General features: G+C 42.0%; 1 protein-coding gene across 7 annotated transcripts in view; it reads right to left on the bottom strand.

The window, feature by feature from the left end:
- dock10 (dedicator of cytokinesis 10) overlaps window positions 1-22,834 on the bottom strand; it is an 83,926-nt gene that overhangs the window by 44,780 nt on the left and 16,312 nt on the right. For 2 of the 7 annotated variants that reach the window (XM_054793218.1, XM_054793213.1), the window contains exons 1-4: window positions 10,551-14,326; window positions 720-839; window positions 348-437; window positions 157-239 (exon numbers count right to left, since the gene is read on the bottom strand). In XM_054793218.1, the coding sequence (XP_054649193.1) occupies window positions 157-239; window positions 348-437; window positions 720-839; window positions 10,551-10,709 (452 nt within the window). In that variant the 5' untranslated portion in view covers window positions 10,710-14,326. Of the gene's footprint in view, window positions 1-156; window positions 240-347; window positions 438-719; window positions 840-5,277; window positions 8,378-10,550; window positions 14,327-22,834 lie in introns of those variants that run through there. The other 5 variants (XM_054793212.1, XM_054793217.1, XM_054793216.1 and 2 more) reach the window with 5 other exon arrangements.

Raw genomic sequence — 22,834 nt, 5'->3', positions numbered from 1 at the left:
TAACTTTGGGCAACACTTGGGCAACATTATCGTAATACATCCAGCAGCTGGTAAAGTCAGGTGGAAATTCTGGCAGAAGAGCAGAATCTTCCTTCATTTTCAGGAAAATGTCCGAATGCAAATGTTGACAGGTGTGCCATAACACCATAACGCTACCTTGGCAGCAGGCGGTAGTCTCCAGCATAGTCGTCATACTTAAACTGGACCACGTTTAGATCCGAGTTGTAATACTTGCAGGCCTGCAAGAGAGCGGAGAACATGAATAAATATGGGCTTTCACAAAATGCATTGGGCCAAGGCGGCTCTGGAGGAAGCCCATCCAAGCACACATATCAGAATGCATCGACCTGTCTGACCAGCAGACATTCAGCCTGGAGATCTGCACCCTCAGGAACAGCTGACCTGAGAGTCCTTCTCTCTTGGGGCACTGTGGATACCTGCAGGGATGAGAGGAAGGAGAGGAAACGTGTTACCATGGCAGCAGCTGTGCACAAAATGGGCTATTGGGTTATTGTTAGCATCTATTCATTCATTCCTCACCGCTTTTTAGTCCTCTGAAATGCAGCTGGGGTGCAAATGAAGCACCCAGGCCCATATTTTGACATATTCCCACATTATGCAATGATGCTGCTGTGTGTTCTACAAGGGATTTCCCTCTCATGCTCTTTGAAAGCTATATGTTGATCTGATTAGGCTGCATTAGCTGCACAGACACTTACTGTGAAATCATTGTCAGGAAACAGAAGCAGCTCTCTAAGAGGGTCTTCCTTGAGCTCAGCTCCCAGTTCGGAGATGACAGCCTCATAGTCGAGAGGATCAATCAGCTTGGGCTTCTCTTGCTGCAAAGCAAAACAAAAGCCATATTAGTAACTTGAGAGACATTCAAGGGATTTGTAGCACAGGCTCGCGCACTGAAAACAGACTGATAATAAATCTGAGCCTGTGACATGAATGCAGCCTCAGTGACAACATGTGGTTTCAACATGGAAACAGTAAATTATCCCTATAGGCAACACACAATCTGACTATTCTTGGGGGAAAAGTCATGATCTCAACATTTCCTGTGCGGTGCTATGACATCACCAGGACCTAAAAACAGCGTACAGGAAGAGGCTATTACCACTGATGGCAGGCAGGGACACACCCCGAAGCGCTTGATGACACAAAGGCAAAATAAGATACAGAAGCTTCGCTGCAGTTGATCTACCCACGATAGGGTTGGAATTTCCGCGCTGTACAAGAATACACCACGCATGTGCACAACAAGCACACTGACGCATGATGTGACTCGGAACATGAACTGAGACAGGAAAAAAAATGTCTTACTTCCATGCAGTATAGTCCAATCAGAGACAACATTGGGAACACATGGACAAAGGAGAACCACAACCAAGACTGCTTTTACAAAGATAATCACCCTAAATGCTTGAATTATAACTGTGGCAATTATTTACCCAAAAAGCAAAAAAGACAGGGGCTGTTACGTCATTTATGAACAACCATAGGCCTATCGCACATCACAGCAGCAGAACCAATGTTGTAATAGTGAGAAAACTGCTCAGCCAGCATTAATGCCGCTAATGAGTCCATTTTAAACAACAATAAGGCAAGTGTAGCGCGTATGAGTTTCACACCTACAGCGCAACCAACATTTTAGGTTAAGTTAGGTTAAGTTAGGTTAAGTTAGGTCAGGGGTGCCCAAACTTTTTCCACCGAGGGCCACATACACGCAGTGCAAGGGGCCGCTTTGATATTTTGTAAAAGCAACACATGTAGTTATGCTAAGAAGTTATATCCTGTACATTTCCAAAAAATCTGCATCTCAGCTTTGTGATATTATTAGTATGAACTTCGGTCTTTGCTTCCCCCCCATTTTTTTCTCTCCAAATATTTAAACTTTCTTCTTGCAAATGTTCTTTTTGTAATATATACCTTCATTCCAATAATATTTTGACTCCCATTATGTTATAACTTTTTCCCCAACCCAGTTTTCCTTGATTTTGTTTTGTTTGTTTCTCATCATATTAGAGACTATAAAAAAAGCATGTTTTCTTTCATAGTTCAACTTTATGGGACTGAAATGACATTATTTGTCCTCATAATATTACAAGTTTTGTAAAATTGCAGGTTTTTCTCAACATTTTTCTCTTGACATTTTGACTTTATTCCCGTGAAATTACAGCTGTTGATGTTTATTTTTAGGATTGCAACTTTCTCTGAATATTTTGACTTTATTCTTGTAAAATTATTGCTGATTTTTCCATTTTTGCTGTTTTTTTTTTTTTTTTTAGGGTTAGGTTAGATAGTACTTTTTTCATCTTGAAGGAAATTACGAGGTAGTCTGTCCACACAATCAATAGATAAAATACATCAAAAACAACATAACAACAAACAACAATAAAAAACAGCATTTATAAAAAAAAAGCACAGCAAGATCAATAAATATGTTACCACTATTAAAAATAAAAGCACCAAAACTAAGATGCATGTAGAGATAGATAAAGTTGCTGGGTGCTGACCACTCATGATACTTTAAATGCGGTCACAGTGGATCCTGGCATATTCGTGATTCAGCCTTTGCGACCCGGCAAATTTGCTGATTTTTTTTTTTTCCGCAGAAAACACATTTCAAGTCAGTAATCATTCATACGTTTGTGATAGTACAGGTCAAATGTACAGCATACATGTACAGTACAACATAAAGACCTGATTTCAGTGTAATATGGCAGTGCCCTGTTGGAAGCATGAGCTTTGACAGCCAATCCGAAGGAAAAATTGAAGACAAGTTAGTATATGATGGTAAATCGTTACGGGACTTACAACAGGCAAGCAGTGTGGATTATGTAGACGCGGCCTGGAGAAACAGCTAACCAGCACGACCTAGCGGAGCCACAGAGCCACTTGAGAGGGAAATGGAAGCGGCCACACAAGCGCTAGCCTGACGACCAGGCTAAAGGATAGACTGTGTCTCCGATTCACCTTTCATTACCATTCTTCAGTGGTGATACATTTTATTGTTTTAAATGCACTTAATAAGAGTGTGAGACATATTTAGGGCTTAAACTTGCATTTAGGCTGTTACAGTATCTTTAGAACAACGGCAATTGAAGAGAGAAGGGGATGGTTTTGGAGTCGAAGCTATTCTAATTACTACAACAGTCTCTTTAATTGAAAATGCTGATCCGAAATTGAAGGAGACTGTAAACGTCAAAAAAAAAAACTACATCAGGAGGTTGTCTACAGCCACAACTGTCAATGCCAACGTTATTATTTGCTTTTGTAGAGCATGCAGGAATGGTTTTGTGGTTAATTGCATGGAAGCTGTAATTGGGGCATTTCAGCTCACTTTTGATCAGCCGGAGATGCATCTTTATTACTGTGGTTGTATCTTGCAATGCAATAAAAATGTGGACTCATGGTAAGAACCAAGCACCACTAAGTATCCTAACAGATATATTTAATTTTTCATGCACTTCAATCCACAAATGAAAACACAAGTCAATTGCAGTTGCTCTATCTAGACACCAGAAAATCAACAATGTACAGTAAATTCACTCAAGGTGAGTTTCCCAATGTTATACTGATGCTAATGTACAACGGGGGGATGAAAAATCAATAGGTAGTATACTTTTGCTTCCGGCTCGCGCCGTAATTCATTCATCATTCGTCTGAATTATTATTGTACCATTCTTACAATCAACCTGCAACTTTACAAATGAATTACTAATTCAATAACTAAAAATAGTTGAACCATTAAAGCATCAATATGTCTTTGTTTGACCTTAAAGGTGCTGCACACTACCTTGCAATAAGATGGCGTGTATGTGCCGTTGCCATGGCAATCCCAGATCACCTTCAGTAATTCAGCAAGTCTAAAATGACATTAAAATATGTAATATGCTAATAAACAACCCATTTGGTGAACCGTTTTTTTTTGTTTGTTTGTAAAATGGATGAAGTGGCCATTTTCAGACTTTTTATCTTGTAAAGAGGCAAAAAAAAAAGCTTTATATGTATTTCAAGACAAAACTTTGTGTTTATAGGTCGGTGGCTCTGAACACGTTTCGCCGCGGGACGAACCGTCATCGCTAAATTACAAGCGGCGACACAAATTGCGGAATTTTTCCACTCAAACTTCTCCGGTATCTTATATTGAATGGGACTGTTTGCAACACAACATGAGCTGTAGCGGTGAGACGCTGTCTGCCTTTATGGCACGCTCTTTTCCAGTAGATATCGGCAACTGCGTGTCAGACGGACAGCATGTTAAGTCCCCACTTAATGTCCTTCCACTCCCGCTCAAGCTTGACAAAGTCGCCCATAAACATGGCACGCGCCCCGTGGCGGGGTAGAAAGCGAATAGCGCAGACAAGATCGCGAGGTGCATTCACAAACATTGGGTATTACATTTTTTTTCCTGCTCAGGCATAGACCAGCGACCCACTGAATGCAGCTCTGCGACCCACTTTTGGGTCCAGACCCACCAGTTGAGAATCACTGTAGGTGACAAAGCATAATATTATTATTAACACCTATTATTACACCTTTTTGCTCTTTTTTCCCCCATTGTTGCTGTTGTTGTTTTTTTGTTTAATTTAATTCCTAGAATGTGGCCCGGGACAATAAAAAAAACGAGCTGTGGGCTGCAAAATGGCCCCCGGGCCGTAGTTTGGCAACTGGACAATTTTTCTAAAACACAAGCACTTTGGACATGTAATTATGTGGTTTGACTCAAATAAAAATATATTAAAAAAATAAATAAATAAATGGAAGCACAATTAAATAAAAACATAAAAAACAAAAATGACAAACAAAAGTGTAAAACATAATAAAAATAATAATAACAAAAATGAAGAAAAAAAAATACCATTAAAAATGATAAATACGTGGGTCCCAGGCTGAGACCATTTGGTGTACCAGCCTGGACCAGCTCTAGCATCACTAGCGTCATAGCTTTAAATCATATATTAGTCACTTACCAACTGAATGCTTTATATTGTTTTTCACACAGTTTCATTTTCCTATCATCATCAAAAGAAACCCCCCTCTAGCTGTCTGTTTCTAGAATGGAGCTCTGCTAAATGAACTCTAGTCACTGAAAAAGAATAAGAGGAACTGAAGCACTCACGAACCTTCATGGCAACAGACATCGGTCATTACCGACGCAGAAATTGCACAGCAGCCGGCTTGTCAGACAAGAAACGTTGACAGCAGTAGCAAGAGCCGTAAGCGACAGCGCACAGGCAGCAAACAAAACAATAAAGACGAAATACATACAATACTCAACTGGCTGAAAGCCGATCTCACACGTTTAGTCTTTATTTTCCTCCTGAAGGTGATTTTGCTCCTGAAGCTCATAGCAAAAGCTAAATAAACTCAACGGCTCAGCTGTAAACAAGTACAAAAAAAAAAGAAAACACAACAACAAAGTGTCAGTTACTATTCCAAAGATGCTAAACAAACGCACGTCGCAGAACATGTGCTCTGTCGCAAGCAGAACTGGCACCTTGTTCGGGTGGCTACACGCGCGGATGGAGAGGAAGTTGTTAATGTTCAACACACTCACACACACCCACACACACACACACACACACAGTTCAAAATTCCCCAACAAATGAGCTATCAACCAACCAGGTGCTAGAACTCCTTATGTTCATATTTTGCAATTTCATTTATACTAAGACATGATATTAAACTACCACGGTATAGTATAGTGGTACTGACCAACACGCTTTGTTGGTTTACATACAAACTCACAAACATTAACTTCCTGTTTTGAGTTTGAAGTCTTACTAAAAAAACGGGCCAACAAGAGAATTATTCTGTTGCATATGATTGTGTTCAGTGCTTTTACTTGTATGCAGGGTCATAATAGTCAGAGCCTGTATACACACACACACATGCACACGCACACACACACACACACACGCACACGCAGCTGTGCACTTCCTCAGATAAAACCTCAGAGCAGAACAGATATCCATAAGAGGAAACGACTTATAACAGTTGATGTGCAGACACTAGTTTTTGGCAGATAATGCTATTTTTTTTTGCATCTGATACAAGACATGACTAATTCAATTGCTTAAAACGTGTTTAATAATCAACCAGATGATGCAAGTCCATAAGTTTGCCCCTAAAATGTATCAATTGAGGTCAACAAACATTGTATTATATCTTCTCAAGGGGCAATACTATAGAAATGGAACTTGGATATACTTTAGAAGGCAGCGTGCAGCTTGTATCGCAGTATATATCTACTGTTATATACTGAAAATAAGTCCTACATACATGTATTATTGTCTAAATAGCTGGCAACACAAGTGAGTACACCTCACAGAGAACATGTCCAAAGTGTAAATGTCGAGCACTGCCTTATTCCTCTTGGGCATAGAATTCACCAAAATCCATGAGTCCTCCATGATGACATCACAGGTACTCCTCCACCGTCCTTCGGATTGAGGATGCCCCACAGGTCATCCTGGAGGTGTGTTTGGGCTCCTTAGCATGTTGGCAAACTGTCATGCAGACCGGTTTCCTGAAGGGACGGTGCTCATGCTGTGGAAGAATGTTTCGCCTCAATAAACCAGAGTTCCCCGAGTGCGGGCAGCACCCATGCAGCACCAGACCATGACACCACCATCTTGCAACTCAATTGCGTTGCCAGATATTTAGAGAATAATGGCTGTGTGGGGTTTCATTTCTATGGGATTGTTCCTTGAGAAGACACACTGATGAAAATGCTTGCTTAAATGTGAGATGGTGCGAAGATGACTAAGCGGAAAGCAAAGTGCAGTTCTTACATGTCGTCTATCAAGCGAACACATTATCTTAATCTGCAGTCCAGCTGCCTCGGATACAGTAACTCCTTTCTTTCTCTATCTTGTCCTCGTCTCATCAAACGCCCTCTTCCTTTGCTTTCCATCATGTCTTTTCACCACTCTCTTGCTCGCATCCTATTAACCTTTCAACATGTCTGCTCAACACCTCCCACGGTTTGCTCTCCCTCGCTATTAGCAGGCGTGAGGTAGATGTTGATAAACTACAGCTGTGAGCGGGGAGCATGTAGACCACGAGACTGGCCAACTTGGATGAATTGTGCGTAATAAATCTGCACGGGTCAACAGTTGAGATGGAGAGCCAAGCACGGTAACAATGAAGGGAAACTAAATGACATTACCTCATTGTGAACAAGGTGGTCTGTGTTTATCTGAAGTACCGTACAGTATATTTAATTGATCACTGTCTTGCTAAGGGAAAGGAGACGACCAAAACTGGAGAGGATGAAAGATTGATGGGGAGAAAGTTGAGGAAGTCAGACACATGAGACATCTGCTTTACATCATTACAACAAGGTTTTGCGTCATAAAATGAGTGCTTTATGTTTTTAATTTTAGTGTTTTTGTTCACATATCTCTTACGAGTGATTCATTTCTGCAACATTACATCAAACATTATGAATCACAGAGGTGCTAGAGTTGCATGAACGCTTTTCAGTCATGTCAAGTCCACTGAAAATGCAGTTGTATTCATTCAATTTGGATATGGCGTTATCCATGGTGGTGTAACGGTACTGTACGCTTCTCCCTTTCATTGGAGGGGGCATGGTTTCGATTCCCGGCCAGGGCTGCATCAGGAAGGACATCAATACAATATCTGAAGGTGAATTTGAGCGTTGGTGTTCCCCAGGGTTCAATGATAGCACCAAAGTATTTTTTTAAGCAAATAGGCGGCTTGCTATGATGATGCCATAATTCCTAACATTTTGGTTAGATTTTTATTTTTTAGAATATCCAACAAGTAATAATAGTGATTTAAAAAAATATTGAATGAAGTACTGTATTTTGTCTGTGCATTACTAATGCATACTAATGCATCACTCTTGCACCTCTGTAATTCTTAACTTTGATCATTTTAGGGGTTATTTACACTGAACAAAAACATGGATTAAACCTGGGTAATCTACAATTTTTTTTTACCAAAACTAGTCCGTTTGCCCTGTACTGTATAGTTCTGCTGAATCCAGTGCCCAAACAAAGCACCCTACGTGTTGGTGGCTCATTATCTTTGGATATTTTATTGAACGCAACTGTTAAATAACCTGCCATGGGGTCAAAGGAAGTTGTGAGTATCAACAATTTGGTAAAGAAGGTGAAAAATAATATTGAATTCAAGAAGGAACTCAACACAAAGTGCGAAGATGGCGTCCCCTCCCCTCCTTCCTCGCTGCTCCTCGTTGTCTTTGCCGACAACAGTCTTCAATAAAGGTAATGTTAAATGTTCATTTATCCATTTCATTCATCATGTATAATTCTTTCAAATTGTTTTCTGCATGTAAAACTATAATTATTCTCGATAAAGTGTATTTTTTGTTAATATTTTTGGGTGTCTGGAATGGATTCAGGGCCGCACGCCTAGTGGTTAGCATGTTGGCCACACAGTCAGAAGATCGGGAAGATCTGGGTTCGAATCTCCGTTGGGCATCTCTGTGTGGAGTTTGCATGTTCTCCCGTGTGTGCGTGGGTTTTCTCCGGGTACTCCGGTTTCCTCCCACATTCCAAAAACATGCATGTTAGGTTAATTGGAGACTCTAAATTGCTCTCTAATCCATGGGTATGAATGTGAGTGTGAATGGTTGTTTGTCTATATGTGCCCTGCGATTGGCTGGCGACCAGTCTAGGGTGTACCCCGCCTGTCGCCACGAAGTCAGCTGGGATAGGCTCCAGCATACCCATGACCCTAATGAGGATAAGCGGCACAGAAGATGGATGGATGGATGGATGGATAGATGGATGGATGGATGGATGGATGGATGGAATGGATTCATTTGCTTTACCTTATTTGCATGATAAAAATTGCTTTGGTTTTTGTTTGACCTTTCGGAACGAATTAATAACAAAAACCGAGGTACAGCTGTATGTCGTCTTGGCTGCGGATAGTTTATATGACAATGGCATTTGGAGACTAAACAATTTTGCAAATGATTGCGTTACTGTTCCCATCTAAACACAGAAAAAATGATTGTGTCATCCATTTCTGCATCGAAGTGATGGGGTAGTGTTTTCTCGTGAGTCAGCTCGGTGAGAAACCGTGATGCTGGTCAACGGTTTTGCATGTTAGCTTCCTTTGTCGCTCATGAACGACGGCAACTAACATGGAGGACGGTACTGGAACTGGCAGTAATTGATGTTGATCCAAAATCGGTGGCGAATGCTAATTACTAATTAGTAATTGCTAGGTCGCAACAGGTGTGGCTCGTCACTCTGCTAGGAAGACAGAAGAGGAACATGACAATATGCTTAATATGGTTAGTCCTCTGAACTAACCAATTACTAGACATCAAGCATCAGGTTAATCCATCCATCCATCTTCTATGCCACTTATCCTCATTAGGGTCATGGGTATGCTAGAGCCTATCCCAGCTGACTTCGGGCGAGAGGCGGGGTACACCCTGGACTGGTCGCCAGCCAATCGCAGGGCACATATAGACAAACAGTCATTCACGCTCAAATTCATACCTATGGACAATTTAGAGTCGCCAATTAACCTAACATGCATGTTTTTGGAATGTGGCGGGAAACCGGAAAGAACATGCAAACTCCACACAACGGAGATTCAAACCCAGATCATCCAGATCACCGGACTGTGTGGCCAACATGCTAACCACCGGGCCACCGTGTAGCCCGCATCAGATTAATCGACTAAGAAAATCATCATTAGTTGCAGCAATATGCGTGTTGTGTTCCTTTACAAAGTGACATCGCTACCTACTGGCTTGGCATGAATGTTGTGTGTGAAGAGGGATTGCTTTGACATTTGTATGGTCATCTCTAATTAAAAGGTAAAAAACACACACACAAAAAAAGCCTTAGTGCCATTTTTGAAAGTATATTCTGAAAGTATTTCCTACAGGGAAGCTCAGTCAAGGGCTGAGTCAGTGTGAAATATTCACTTTACCATAGAGACCTGAGAGGGAGATGAAGAGACGAAAGCTTTATCGTGGGAAAGTAAGAAAAAACAGAAAACAAGGGGGAACAACTGTAAAGATCACACTGTGCCAAAACATTTTTCCACTGAGCTTGCAGAAACCAGGGTCTTGCTCGGGATAACAAAAAAAAAAAAAAAAATGGTGGTTCCAGATACCTAACAGATGGCTGCATTGTGCTGGACAGTTGTTTAGGAAAAACACATCCAACTTGATGTAGTGCAATCATACACTCAATCATGCATGCATGCATTCATTTATTCATTCAGCCAGTGAGCTGAAGGTTGTTTTTCTGTGTTTTAAATCACCTTCTATCTCCATGTATGTGGGGAGTTTTTCCACTGATTCCTTATGTATGACCCCATCCTCCACCACTGCTACCCCCTTCCCCATTTCCGTCCTCACAGCTGTTACAGCCATCCCCTTCTTTTTGAACACGAGGTAATGCGGACAGCAAAAATGAACATGGTTTCCCCAAGAAAAAGTGAAAGCACACACAAACCCCCCCCCCAACAAACCACCCTCATCCACACACACATGCATTTGGTGCGCCAGTGCCGGTTACCATGACAATGATGGTCAGAGGTGAGCTGGCGGCGGTGTAGCCTTCCAGGGTGGGTGTCGCAGCATCCGCTGACGTTTGGTCCTGCCTTGAACACATGTGGCCGCAGTCTGCCCCACCCACCGACCGTAGAAGTAGAACCACACTGGCAGAACAACCCATGTCACCTGTTGTGAAGCCAGATGGTGGAAAGCAGCCGCTGGTCCAGCCAGTGGTGCCAAGCCCTTCCTCAAGCCCTGTCAGGCAGCGAACGCTCCATCCTAACTAACCTTCCGTACAAGCTTCCACTAGTGTACTGCTACAGATTCTGTGGATATGGCTGAGAAAACACACCGCCAGTCTCTCTCTTTCTCTCTCTCTCACACACACACACACACACTCACTGACTGCATCTGTGTACAGTCCAGCCCAGCCCAGCCCAGCTCAGCCCAGCCAAGCTCACCCCAACAAATGGCAGACAGCAATAACGACCAGAACCAGCTGCTACACAGTACACAAAGCCGCATCATTTTTCCTCACTGTCACTCTGCAGCACTGTCTTTTGATTATTTTCCTCCCAGTCACACCACTCCTTCCACTTTTGCAGAAAGCCACCGGTGCTGCCGCAGTGGCGATAACACACACCCTTTGCTGCAGACTGCATAAACTTTGTAGTGTGTGTTGGCGCCTGAAGGGAAAGCCAGGGTGCTCCAGACTAAAGGCTGGCAACAACGCTAGTACAGTATGTGAGGCTCTGGGGAGGTTGTTGCAGAGTTGTGAGCAATAGAGCAGAGAGTGGAGGGAAAATAGGGAGTGGGCGGATTTCGAGATGAAGCATGCAGCATGTGGACAGAGTGCACAGAACTGCTCTGGTAGATGTCTTGTACTGCAACACTCACTGGTGTCCGCTCTAATTGTCTCTCAGTCTTCGCCATAGCGTTGGGCGTAGCCTAAATTCTTAATTTTCACCGTGTGTGGCTCAAGACGCAGATGAAAAAAGCTATTTTTTAACATTGAAACACATTGCATGACATGAGTCACTGACTGTGTGAATTGTTAAACCAATAGTAAAGTGCAGGTGTCAGCTAATGCCAAACTGTTAACAATCATGCAAAAAAAAGCCCTATTTGCTTGTCCAATTGTTAATTAGCCGGCAATTTCCTGGTTCATGGAGCATGGTGTAGGGCAGCGCCTCTCATATGGTGGGGCACACCCGTCTGGCAGGGTCCTGTGAGGTGTCAGGGGTGGTGTCAGGTGAGAGGCAGGGGGACTTTCTGTAGTAATGCTCTTGAATTCAACACAAAGACGTAAATACATGTGGATAAAGTCCTCCCTCGCCACATAGCGGCTTGAATTTCATGTCTTCACTCTCCACATTCATAATGGGCACTGTCTGCAAGGCCCCACCGCTGTACTGAAACATCCTGAAACGGAAACGTCCCACACCTGTCCTCAGGCGGTTGAAGGTTGTCCACTGCTTTTGGTTTAGGTGCTCACCAGGGACTTCGTGGGGTCCTCAGGGTTGCATGCTCGATAGCAAAACCAATGTCTTCAACACGTCTACGGACCCCAGCACTAGCGCTCCTCCAAATACACTACTGTATAACCTTTACGGGTGAACTTAATTTGAGCTTCTCTAATTTTGAATGCACATGTCCAACATGTTCAATACTTAAAGCACGTAACGCACAACTTGCTGTTGTCTAACATTACAGTTGTGCAAATCCCTGACTTTTTGTGAGTAGTATATAAGACATTAAGAAGACGCATTCAAATTGTGACTCTAGTATTCTAGACTGGTCACCAGGTGTCGGTAATGTTACTGTAATGATGGGTAAGACACACAAGCACCAGACTTGGTCGCTGTAAAGGCCTTTTATGGCAGATTTGAATGATCTCACAATAATAATCCTAATAATAACACGGCCTACTGTTGCTGCCGTAACCCATGCCAAGCTCTGACCCCCTGACGTCACTTCCTGTCCTCCACACATCCGGACTACACTTACTGCGACACACACGAGCATGGGTTTTATTTATGTCTTAAATGGCTTATTTTCTCTTATTGGGGTATTGGGTAATACAAAGTGATTGAGAACCACTGACGTGGCGTTAAAAATACAAATATGTGAGGAGTGTACTCACTTTTATGAACTATTGTAAATAAAGCTGAGTACAAAATAGTATTTCAAAATGAGGATAAACTAAAAATAAACTTAAAGAAAAAACTTAGCAGTCAAAAAACAAAGACATCAAGCTTTGGTGAAAAACCAACACTTAAGTGGAGGCTTTACATAAAACGTATAATCTGGCTGCGCGTGCGTATGCATTGTTGTCTAAGGACTTGTCTGCAGGCCTGTTATTTGCCATCTCATACAGATCCGCACATTCTCACGCTGTTTGCCTCCTGCTGGGGTAACCATGGTGTTGATCGTAGGTCATAATTAGTCCAAATGTATCCGTGTCACTTGAGATCCCGCCCCAACACCCATGTGCGAGGCTCATCATTATTATTATTATGCCTTATAGGGCTAAATATAACCAGTACACAGAGAAAAGGCAAACACACTAAGCATTAAGAAGTTTACTGTGTTTTCCTTTCCTTCTTTACACAGGGCTTGAATGACAAAGTGTAAGCAAGCAGGATATTGCAGGTGTCAACATGTAAAAGATACGGTGTGAATGAATGATCAGGAGAAGGATTGGGGTTAAATAAGCTCTGCTTCTTCCTGCTCCTTTTCAGCCATGCTGAATTGAGCAAATGTGATTTTACTTAATGTAACTCGTCTGAAACCATGCCATACCACACCACTTCACTTTTTAAAAAGTCAAATAAGCATCCTCCCTCACAGGCGATTGGCTGTTTGTTGCGGGGAGGTGCCGGGTATGTGTCAGATAACCATTACTTTAAAGCGTGACTTGACATAAAAGAATGAGGAAATGACGGAGGCTGCAGCTAACAATTATTCAGCTGACAGTTAAAAGGTAAAATGAAAACAGCTGTTGCTTTACTATACATTCGTGTGTGTTTTAATGCACATTTGCTATACAGTCTACGCTTGCATGTCGGGACCAGAGTTACAATGTATGTATTAAATGAAAGAAATGACAACATCGTGGTGTACAGGCCGTCAATTTGTGTCAATGTCTCCCAGCTGTGCTGCAGCTTCATCTGTCCCCGGGAAGAACTACTGCTCGGCCCTCGCCTCTCTGATGGCGGCCGCTTTTTATGTGTGCACATGCTGCATAATCATGCTTGCGGTTGAGCTATTTACACAATAGACAAACGTACACCATTTTACTGGCTTCAAATAGCCAACCCGGGCCTAAGGAGGAAACCTCGGTCTAATAAAAACTCCTGGATGTTGCTTTGTAAGCAGTTAGCTGGGCTATAGTTGGGTTCCCTGAAGAGCAGGGAGCTGAGTAATGGTGGTGTTTGATGTGGTGCTGAACTCCAATTACTTTAAAACGCTCTCCTGTTACCACGGTGACCAGTAGAGGGATGCTGTCACTCCTTAAAGAGATAGTTTGGACTTTTTGACATTAAGTTGTATGACATTCCCATCAGCAGTGTAGTCCATCAACAGCGTCTTACCCCCCCACTTGGTCCCGTAAGTCCAGTTCTGGTTGGATTTTGTTGATGAAGAAAGTAGTTCCAGGTAGTCGCTGCGGTTGCACATGTAAGGAGTTTGGCTTCTCAAAACAATATGAGTTCAAAAAAGTAATACATAAAAAATAAAAAAACACACCTCAAAAATCGCTCGATGGTATATTTGTTATATCCCTGCGCACTGTCGCCTATCCGTTCTTGTGTATGTGACGAAGACGCACGCATCTTCTTCCGCTGTGGAACACACAGGTAGACAAGATGGCTGTGGTGCTCCGTCACGGAAGAAGATGCGAGCGTCATCGTTCCATACACAAGAATGGACAGGTGACAGTGCGCAGGGATACGTCGGAACCATCATCATAAGCGACTTCACCTTATCATGCAAGATGTCCGTCTCTTTGTCCAGGCTACCGAGTACAACAAGCAAACAATAAGACAACCCTAACAATCAAATAACTTAGCTTCTTGTAGTCCTTATATTACTTTAGACTTGCAGCCTTGCTGTTTTCTTTGACTTATGAACAGCTGTGTACTTCTTTTTACACTAAAAATGTCATTCATTATTACAAACCGGAGATCAGCTACTGTGTGCATCTTGAAACCTCGACCTAAGAGGCTGCACTGTATTCGATTCAGACACTCTGAATGTGGCCTGTGTGAACTCACTGAGGTTTGCACTTCGCAGTAAAACCTCAGGGTGTACACTGCATTTGCACTAACAGGAAGACAGTAAAGCTGGGCAATTTGTTTCCTGCATTTCATCCCAACCTACACCCTTGACTCTATCACTGATTTTGTGTTGAAATCGCTTAGACAAAGTATGAAAATTCAAAAATTGTTTTCTAATTGGTCACAATTCATCATAAAAGAGAAAGTACACATACTATGTGATCGAAAAATGTAGAATTTACAGGTATAACTTAGTTATATGTATATGTATAACTGTATAACTGTATGTAATGTCCAGAAGAACAAGGACCATAGGACCACTGGACCATTACCTATGGTCATGAACTTTGGGTAGATTGCAGGTACAAGCGGCCGCAATTAGTTTTTTCCATAGGGTGTCTGGGCTTTCACTTAGAGATAAGGTGAGAAGCATTGTAATCCGGGACAAACTCGGAGTAGAACTACTGCTCCTCCTCATTGAGAGGATCCAGATGAGGTGGCTCGGGCATCTGGTCAGGATGCCTCCCTGGGGAGGTGTTTAGGGACCGTTTGCCTCGTAGGCGGCCTCGGGGAAGACCCAGGGCACATTGGAAAGACTATGTCTCTCAACTGCTATGGGAATGCCTCTGGATCTGCCAGGAGGAGCTGGACGAAGTAGCCATGGAGAGGGTAGTCTGGGCTTCCCTGCTTAGGCTGCTGCCCCCCGCGACCCAAGCTCGGCTAACGCAAAAAAAATGGATGGATGAAGAACAAGGAAACCACTGGTGTATGAACACACAGTTGCAGACATTGAACAGCTGTTTCAATGTGATGACAGAGGTACTGCAAAGAAAGACCGTAAAACAGCTGTTAGTGACATCCACACCAACCTGCAGAGAGAAAGAGTGAAGGTATCACTATCTACTGTTCATAGAAGACTTCATGAACACAAGTACGATGGCTACACCAGCAAATGCAAACCACTCATTAGCAAAAAGAATAGGAAGGCTAAATTTGCACAAAAGTACAGAGATGGGCATCAAAAATTCTTCAGTCCATGCAACTTTTGTCTCAGAATTTTTGTTCGACGTCTGTTACTTTGTACACCAGTGGTTTATTTCTTCTTCAGGACATTCCAAACGGTTGCAGTGGCTATGATCAATGTTTGTGCAGTGGTTCTGACTGATTGGCCATCTTATGTCAGTTTCACAATTGCTTGCTTTTGCTGTCTGGTTTTTGTGTTGTTTTCACATCTAAATGCAGTGCACGCAGGCAAAACCTATCCTACCCAATCTTGTGGATTGAATAAGCAATGCGATAGGACACATCTGCGCAACAAAACACACCTGTCCAAACAAAAGGTGCTATCTTTTAAGCTGTGCATCTGATCCACTTCTGCAAGGCACTGCATAGTGGCACCCAAGCGTAAAATCTTCTTTTGATGTAACTTCTTTCCCGAGACACGCCAACATAAGGTGGAAGTTTGCTTCTTTTGTGATGTCATTCATTTGCATGCGATGAGCTATAAGATGTTTCAGTCAGAAAGCCACTTTGAGGCCAGACCTCTGCAGACTTCTATGCACGCTGTATGTTATAGGACCCCCTTTGCAAAGGTAATAAAGTGATAAAAGTTTTATGTCTTTACTTGAGGCATTCACTTCCGTAGGATATATATTTTTTCTATAACTACGGTGTAGTTTACAATATTTTACTCTGGGACCTGTACTGCTGGATTATGCATTTGTAAACAGGATTATATAACTATATATGGTTGACTTTAAAGCAAAGGGGCCAAGACAAAATTCTTTACATTTTGGAGCAGATCCAATGAACACACCATCATTTTTATACACCCCCCCTTGGTGGAGATCTGCACTGTACGGATTGCCCTTCTAGTTTTCCTGCTAACTCAACTCAAAATGGCATTTTCTTCTACTTTTTATTACATTTGAGAGGTCCATCTTGACTGTTACTGACATCATCTCTAGTAAAGAGTTTGACTGAGTGGGGTAACAGGAAGAAGTACACTGTCAATGCCATCTAGTGCTGAGAGCTCAACACAGCAGGCTCTTCACCTCTGTCCCTCTGCTGTTACTTTATTACGCCATCTGCAGGAGCCGCTGAGAGCCAGCGATATTATCTGCTCCGCTGGCTGCTGTTGGTTTATTTAGAAAAGGAAGCTATTAAAACGTCTTTAACTGAGAACTCAAGTCCAGAGGCGGTATGGCTGTTGTTGTGGGCGGGGCTATGGAGACGAGGTGGAGAGGATAGGGGGACTGGGGAGCAACTGCTGGGAAAGTGTCTATTGTTAAAAAAAAAAAGATCCCATTCTTTTCCCCCCCAAGTAAAAATAGATAGAGATATTAGAGATATCAGAGATATTATAATGCAAGAGCATTCATTAAAAATTCATATCTGGGCAACATTTTGGCATTTTTTTGCACTTTAAAGAAGCCAGTCTTTTAAACCAGTGGTCCCCAACCCCCGGTACCGGGCCGCACAGACAGAAAAAATAATTTCCATTATTTCATTTTTTTTGTTTGTTTGTTTTATTTTGAAAAGTTGCCGGATTCTCTCTGTTACATCCGTCTCACTTGACGCATGTGGGAATGCATAAAGGTAAGTTTTGATGACTTATTGAGTGCTAATGTGCACATTTGTCTCAAGTTAATTCATGCTAGCACACTGCCTTTTACCACACACGTCAAACAGCGATGTAATCATCTCTCTGGAAAAACTTGGCTGGAACTTGAACTGGTGGATGGTGGGTCGGCATTCATTTTGTGCTTTTAATTTGATGTTATTCATGTCTTAGTTTTACACAATACATAATAAATAAGATAAATTAGATCGCTATATTGTACGAAATAATGTACAAATATGTATGAAGTAATGCTGGCAATGATGCAATTTGGAAAGCTGCACATTTCTATGTGGCACAAACATCCGTATAAGAACAAAGTAAAGCGCAAAGCATGAAACTCTGAACTAAGACAATCAGTTTTTTTGCTGCATGTAAGCACTCATGCGCCAATTTCTTTATCAGCAGAAAAAAAGGAGACCAATATCTCATATTATTGAACATCCCTAATATCAATTGTTCATTTTTGTTGGTGTTTTCAACCCTGTAATTCCAGTATGTTTGCATAGAGTTTTAGTTACATACACACCATTCCAATATCAATAGTGACGCACACTTAGCAAGGCAACCTGGCAGAAAACACTAATCGCTGTGAAGTTTTGCTGCATGCTTTGAATGGGAAAAAGTAGCACAATTTGGTGGGCAAATATAGAAATAAAACATTGAAATCTTACATAAGGTCTGCTATAAGGTCTAATAAAACTAATACTGAAACAAGGTCTTTGTCTGAGGCGGTGAGGTGATTTTTACAAGTGCTGTTTCTGTACTGTGGTGCATCCTAAACCCTGACTGAAAGACCTCAAGTAGGTGGCAGTTTTGAAGGAAATGATGTAACTGATTGGCAATTACTTTCTCTAGGACCATGGAGAAAAATGGAAGGTTAGCTATTGGTCTGTAGTTAGCTAAGACATGTGGATCAAGGTTAGGTTTTTTAAGAAGCGGTAAAAGAAGAAAGAGAATAAAGTTACAATTTTTGTAAAATAAATAAATAAATAAATATTAATAATATGCTATGTCACTGATAACACAAACCTGAGATGCAGGCTCTTTTTTTCTTTGAGTATAAAAAACGCCTCAGCATATGAGCAGGTGTTGGTTTAAAAAAAATGCAACAGTGCCCCTGCATCTTTTGATTTGTCAGTATGCGGCCCTCGTTTGGACACCCCTGTCTTAAAACCTTGGCCATGCAGTTAATGAAGGTTTTAACATGGTGACAGTTTGATACTGTTCCATTATTTCCTATGGGAAATCTTAGCATAAGGTGGAACAGATTGTGTTGACTTTAGAGGTACCACTGCATCTGTACCACTGTGCCGCCTCCTTCCTACTGTTTACTAAGACCTTCTGTTGTGAAAGTCCTGAATCAGCATCTTAGGAGGAAAGTCTGGGATCCATAAAGTGCGGCACACAAGAGATATTTTATTCAGCAAACAAGCAGCAGAGAGACACACAACTACTGTCACATAGTTGCAGCCTCATTAATTCACTCCCCCACATGGCACCCCCCCGCCCCGGCGTTCTATCCTGGGTCGGACCCCAGCTGCATTGTATTGTGCAAACCACTGATTTTAATATTTGCAATAAAAGCCATGCATTTTACAAAATAGATGAACCAGCGAGATTTTTAGGAAGCGTTGTTTGGTAACAGAGGTACTCAAATAATAAAAAAAAGAGGCTTTTATGTTGCTATAATGCTTTAAATGAGAAACAGGTTACTGTTGATACTGCAGGGATGGTTTATAAGAACAGCAGCAGGGAACACAGCCACTCTTTCATAGTGATTTTATGAGACGTTAATTAGAAGCAAGGGGGAAAAAAAAGGAATGGAAGGTTCGCTTCTCCTTGCTGAGGAAGGGATTTTGCTGATATTAATCTGCTCATCATCGCTGGAAAGATTGAGGTTGTAATAAATATGAGAACGATTCCTCTCAGCTCTGCCTCTGCAGTCCTACTTTTACAGTTACACAGCCTCCCTTGTTTCCGGGCTAGGTATACTCTGTTGGAGCCAACTCAAACTCCAGCGAAACCGCAATCCCTCTGCATGACGAGGCCGCTGTCACTCGGAAATTATCCCAAATGATTCCTGTTTCCTGTAACCCTGTCAGTAGTGTGTCCTCGCCCTGAACTTGCTGTGTTGTCATGCTAAAGCCACAGAGAGAGAAATCTTACACTCACGTAATCCTGACAGAAACTTACACCGAGCCTATGGATACGCAATGAAGGCGAAGTACTGCAGCGCAATCGTACAAATTGTCAAAGCAGACGCAAGGAAGGAACTGACTTGGTTTGCGAAAGTGGCTCTCCCTACAGTTGTGAAGCCACCAAGAACACGTACGGCGTTTAGTGACACAAAAGCGGCTCAATTGATTTCCACAAAAGTATTGTGGGTAAATAAAAAAAAAAAAAGTGATCCAATCTTTCATTTTTCTTAATAACAGTCCAGATCATGAACATTTATTCAGAACATGGACGGGTTCCCGCTTCCCAGCATTCCTTCGGCACTTGTTTTGCCACTTTGTTTTGTTTAATCTTAACATAGTTGCTGTTTATTATTGCCCTATAGCACCTATGTGTGTTTACTTACCTGTTACATGTAGCGCTGTCATTTGTGTTTGCACCGTGGCTGTAGTTACATTGTAGTTCGATTTAGTAACACCCTGTCAGGTTCACTGTGTGACAAGCTGAAAAAAGTTCTTGCATTATTATGAGAGTAAATTCATATTTTGAATGTAAGACACTATATAAAAAAAATCTCTCTCTCTCTCTCTCTATATATATATATATATTTAAATACTAGGTTTTATTCTATAATTGAAAAAATAGAAAATATATAAATACAATTATATAAACAAAATGTTACTTCATGTTCTCTTTTGCAGTGTTTTTTGTTTGACGAAAATGCATTTACTCTCGTAACATAAATTTCTTCTTGGATCACAAATTCCTCTTTCTATAATTTCATTATTTTATGTTCCTGTAGCATTACAAGTTTTTCGTCTTGAAGACAAATGACTCTTTGTCACACTCTGTGTGAAAGTTTGGATGTTGAGTTGTGCTTCCCCCAATAGTTCCAGTTCATTGATGTATTTGTGATATACTGTATTTATTCCACCTTTTCTGCCTGGATTTAACACAACAACACTGGTAAAATGTGACACTCTTAACATGAATGCATTCATGACTACTATTTTTGTTGCTTCTGTTGTTTGCTTGTTAGTTAACTTTAGCAACTTTAGCTTGCTTAAAGGAAGAGGGTCTTTCATTGGGCATGCAATAGCCAATACTGAACTGGCAGCAGGGCCGCACGGTGGCCTAGTGGTTAGCATGTTGGCCACACAGTCAGGAGATTGGGTTCGAATCTCCGCTTGGGCATCTCTGTGCGGAGTTTGCATGTGCGTGCGTGGGTTTTCTCCGGGTAAATTGTCCATAGGTGTGAATGTGAGTGTGAATGGATGTTTGTCTATATGTGCCCTGCGATTGGCTGGAGACCCCGCCTCTCGATCAAAGTCAGCTGGGATAGGCTCCAGCATACCGCGATCCTGAAGATAAGTGGCATAGAAAATGGATGGATGGAACTGGCAGTGAGCTTGTCACACAGTGAAATGAGCAGGTGAGTCACAAGAAGGAACACTACCTACAATCACTAACTACACTGACTCCATTGGAGCCCATCACCATTCGGGGCCGGGAGGCGGTCGTAGTGGATCACTACGAGTACTTGGGAGTCCACACAAACGGCCGACTGGACTAGAAGGTGGCTACAAGAAGGGCATGAGCAGACTCAACTTCCTGAGGATGCTTATGTCCTTCAGTGTGTGCAGCAAGCTGCTGGAGATCTTCTACCAGTCTGTGCTTGCCAGTGCCCTGTACTTTGCTGTGGTTTGTTGGGGGAGCAGCATCAGCAAAAAGGACATAAACCGGATGGACAAACTGATCCGGAAAGCCGAACAAGTTACCGGCACTCATTTGGAGGCGGTTGCAAAAGAGAGATACAGGAGGACAAACTGCTCTCCATCATGGACAACCCCACCTGCCACCCATATTCATATTGCACAGCATTTTATTTAAGAGTGTTTTTCTTCTTCTTCTTCTTCTTCTTCTTCTTCTTCTTCTTCTTCTTCTTCTTCTTCTTCTTCTTCTTCTTCTTCTTCTTCTTCTTCTTCTTCTTCTTCTTCTTCTTCTTCTTCTTCTTCTTCTTCTTCTTCTTCTTCTTCTTCTTCTTCTTCTTCTTCAATTGAGCTACTGTAACCAAGCAATTCCCCTTGTGGATCAATAAAGTCTGTTAAGTCTAATCACAATGTGAACAAAAAAAGGCCAGCACAACATTTAACATTAAACTACTACAGGCAATAATAAACTAATAATATATAAATAATAATAATAATAATAATAATAATAATAATAATAATAATAATAATAATAATAATAATAATAATAATAAACTATGTTAACTCTAAATGTGCAACTTGACCAAGTTTTTATGAAACAAAAAGTGCTGCAAGTCATGCTGGGAAGCCGAAAGCACTCCCAGTGACACTACAATATAATATTTTATATTTATGTTTTATAATTTAAAAAAAATACTTAAAACCCCTTGTTTTGGAATACTTGATACGGCCCAGACTCTTACAGTCTTTTTTCTCAACAACAATGTATTGGGGGCCGCACGGTGGTCTAGTGGTTAGCACGTTGGCCAATACAGGAACAGCCTGGAGATCGGGAAGACCTGGGTTCGATTCTCCCCTGGGCATTTCTGTGTGGAGTTTGCACGTTCTCCCCGTGTGCGCGTGGGTTTTCTCCGGGTACTCCGGCTTCCTCCCACATTCCAAAAACATGCATGTTAGGTTAATTGGCGACTCTAAATTGCCCATAGGTATGAATGTGAGTGTGAATGGTTGTTTGTCTATATGTGCCCTGTGATTGGCTGGCGACCAGTCCAGGGTGTACCCCGCCTGTCGCCCGAAGTCGGCTGGGATGGGCTCCAGCATGCCCCCGCGACCCTCATGAGGATGAAGCGGTATAGAAAATGGATGGATGGATGGACAATGTATTGGAGTTACAGTCCACTTGCATTGAGGCCAAGTGGTGCAGTGACCAACCAGAGCCAGCAGATGGAGCCTACCACTTACAGGTCTAGAGTGAAACCGAACGGCCATGTTGTTAGTAGCACTGAGGTTACTGTTGCTTTAAGAGTGGCATAATTCAAATAGTGAAACTACTTGAGCAAAGTGAAAGCTCTCCAGAATGCCTCAGTAAATTACTCAGTCATAACGCCAACGAACGACACCCACACAAAGCCTACATGTAACCTTTGGGTGACCTTGAAACCAGCTATCTTCCAGACGCCCACTTCCCCTTGCCTGCTCCGTGTCCCCGAGGTCCCACTGTAGACCCACAACGCAGCTGCTC

Source organism: Dunckerocampus dactyliophorus, chromosome 12 (assembly GCF_027744805.1).
Source record: "Dunckerocampus dactyliophorus isolate RoL2022-P2 chromosome 12, RoL_Ddac_1.1, whole genome shotgun sequence".
In the NCBI taxonomy this organism is placed as follows: Eukaryota; Metazoa; Chordata; class Actinopteri; order Syngnathiformes; family Syngnathidae; genus Dunckerocampus; species Dunckerocampus dactyliophorus.
This window is presented reverse-complemented; position numbering and strand designations above follow the sequence as displayed.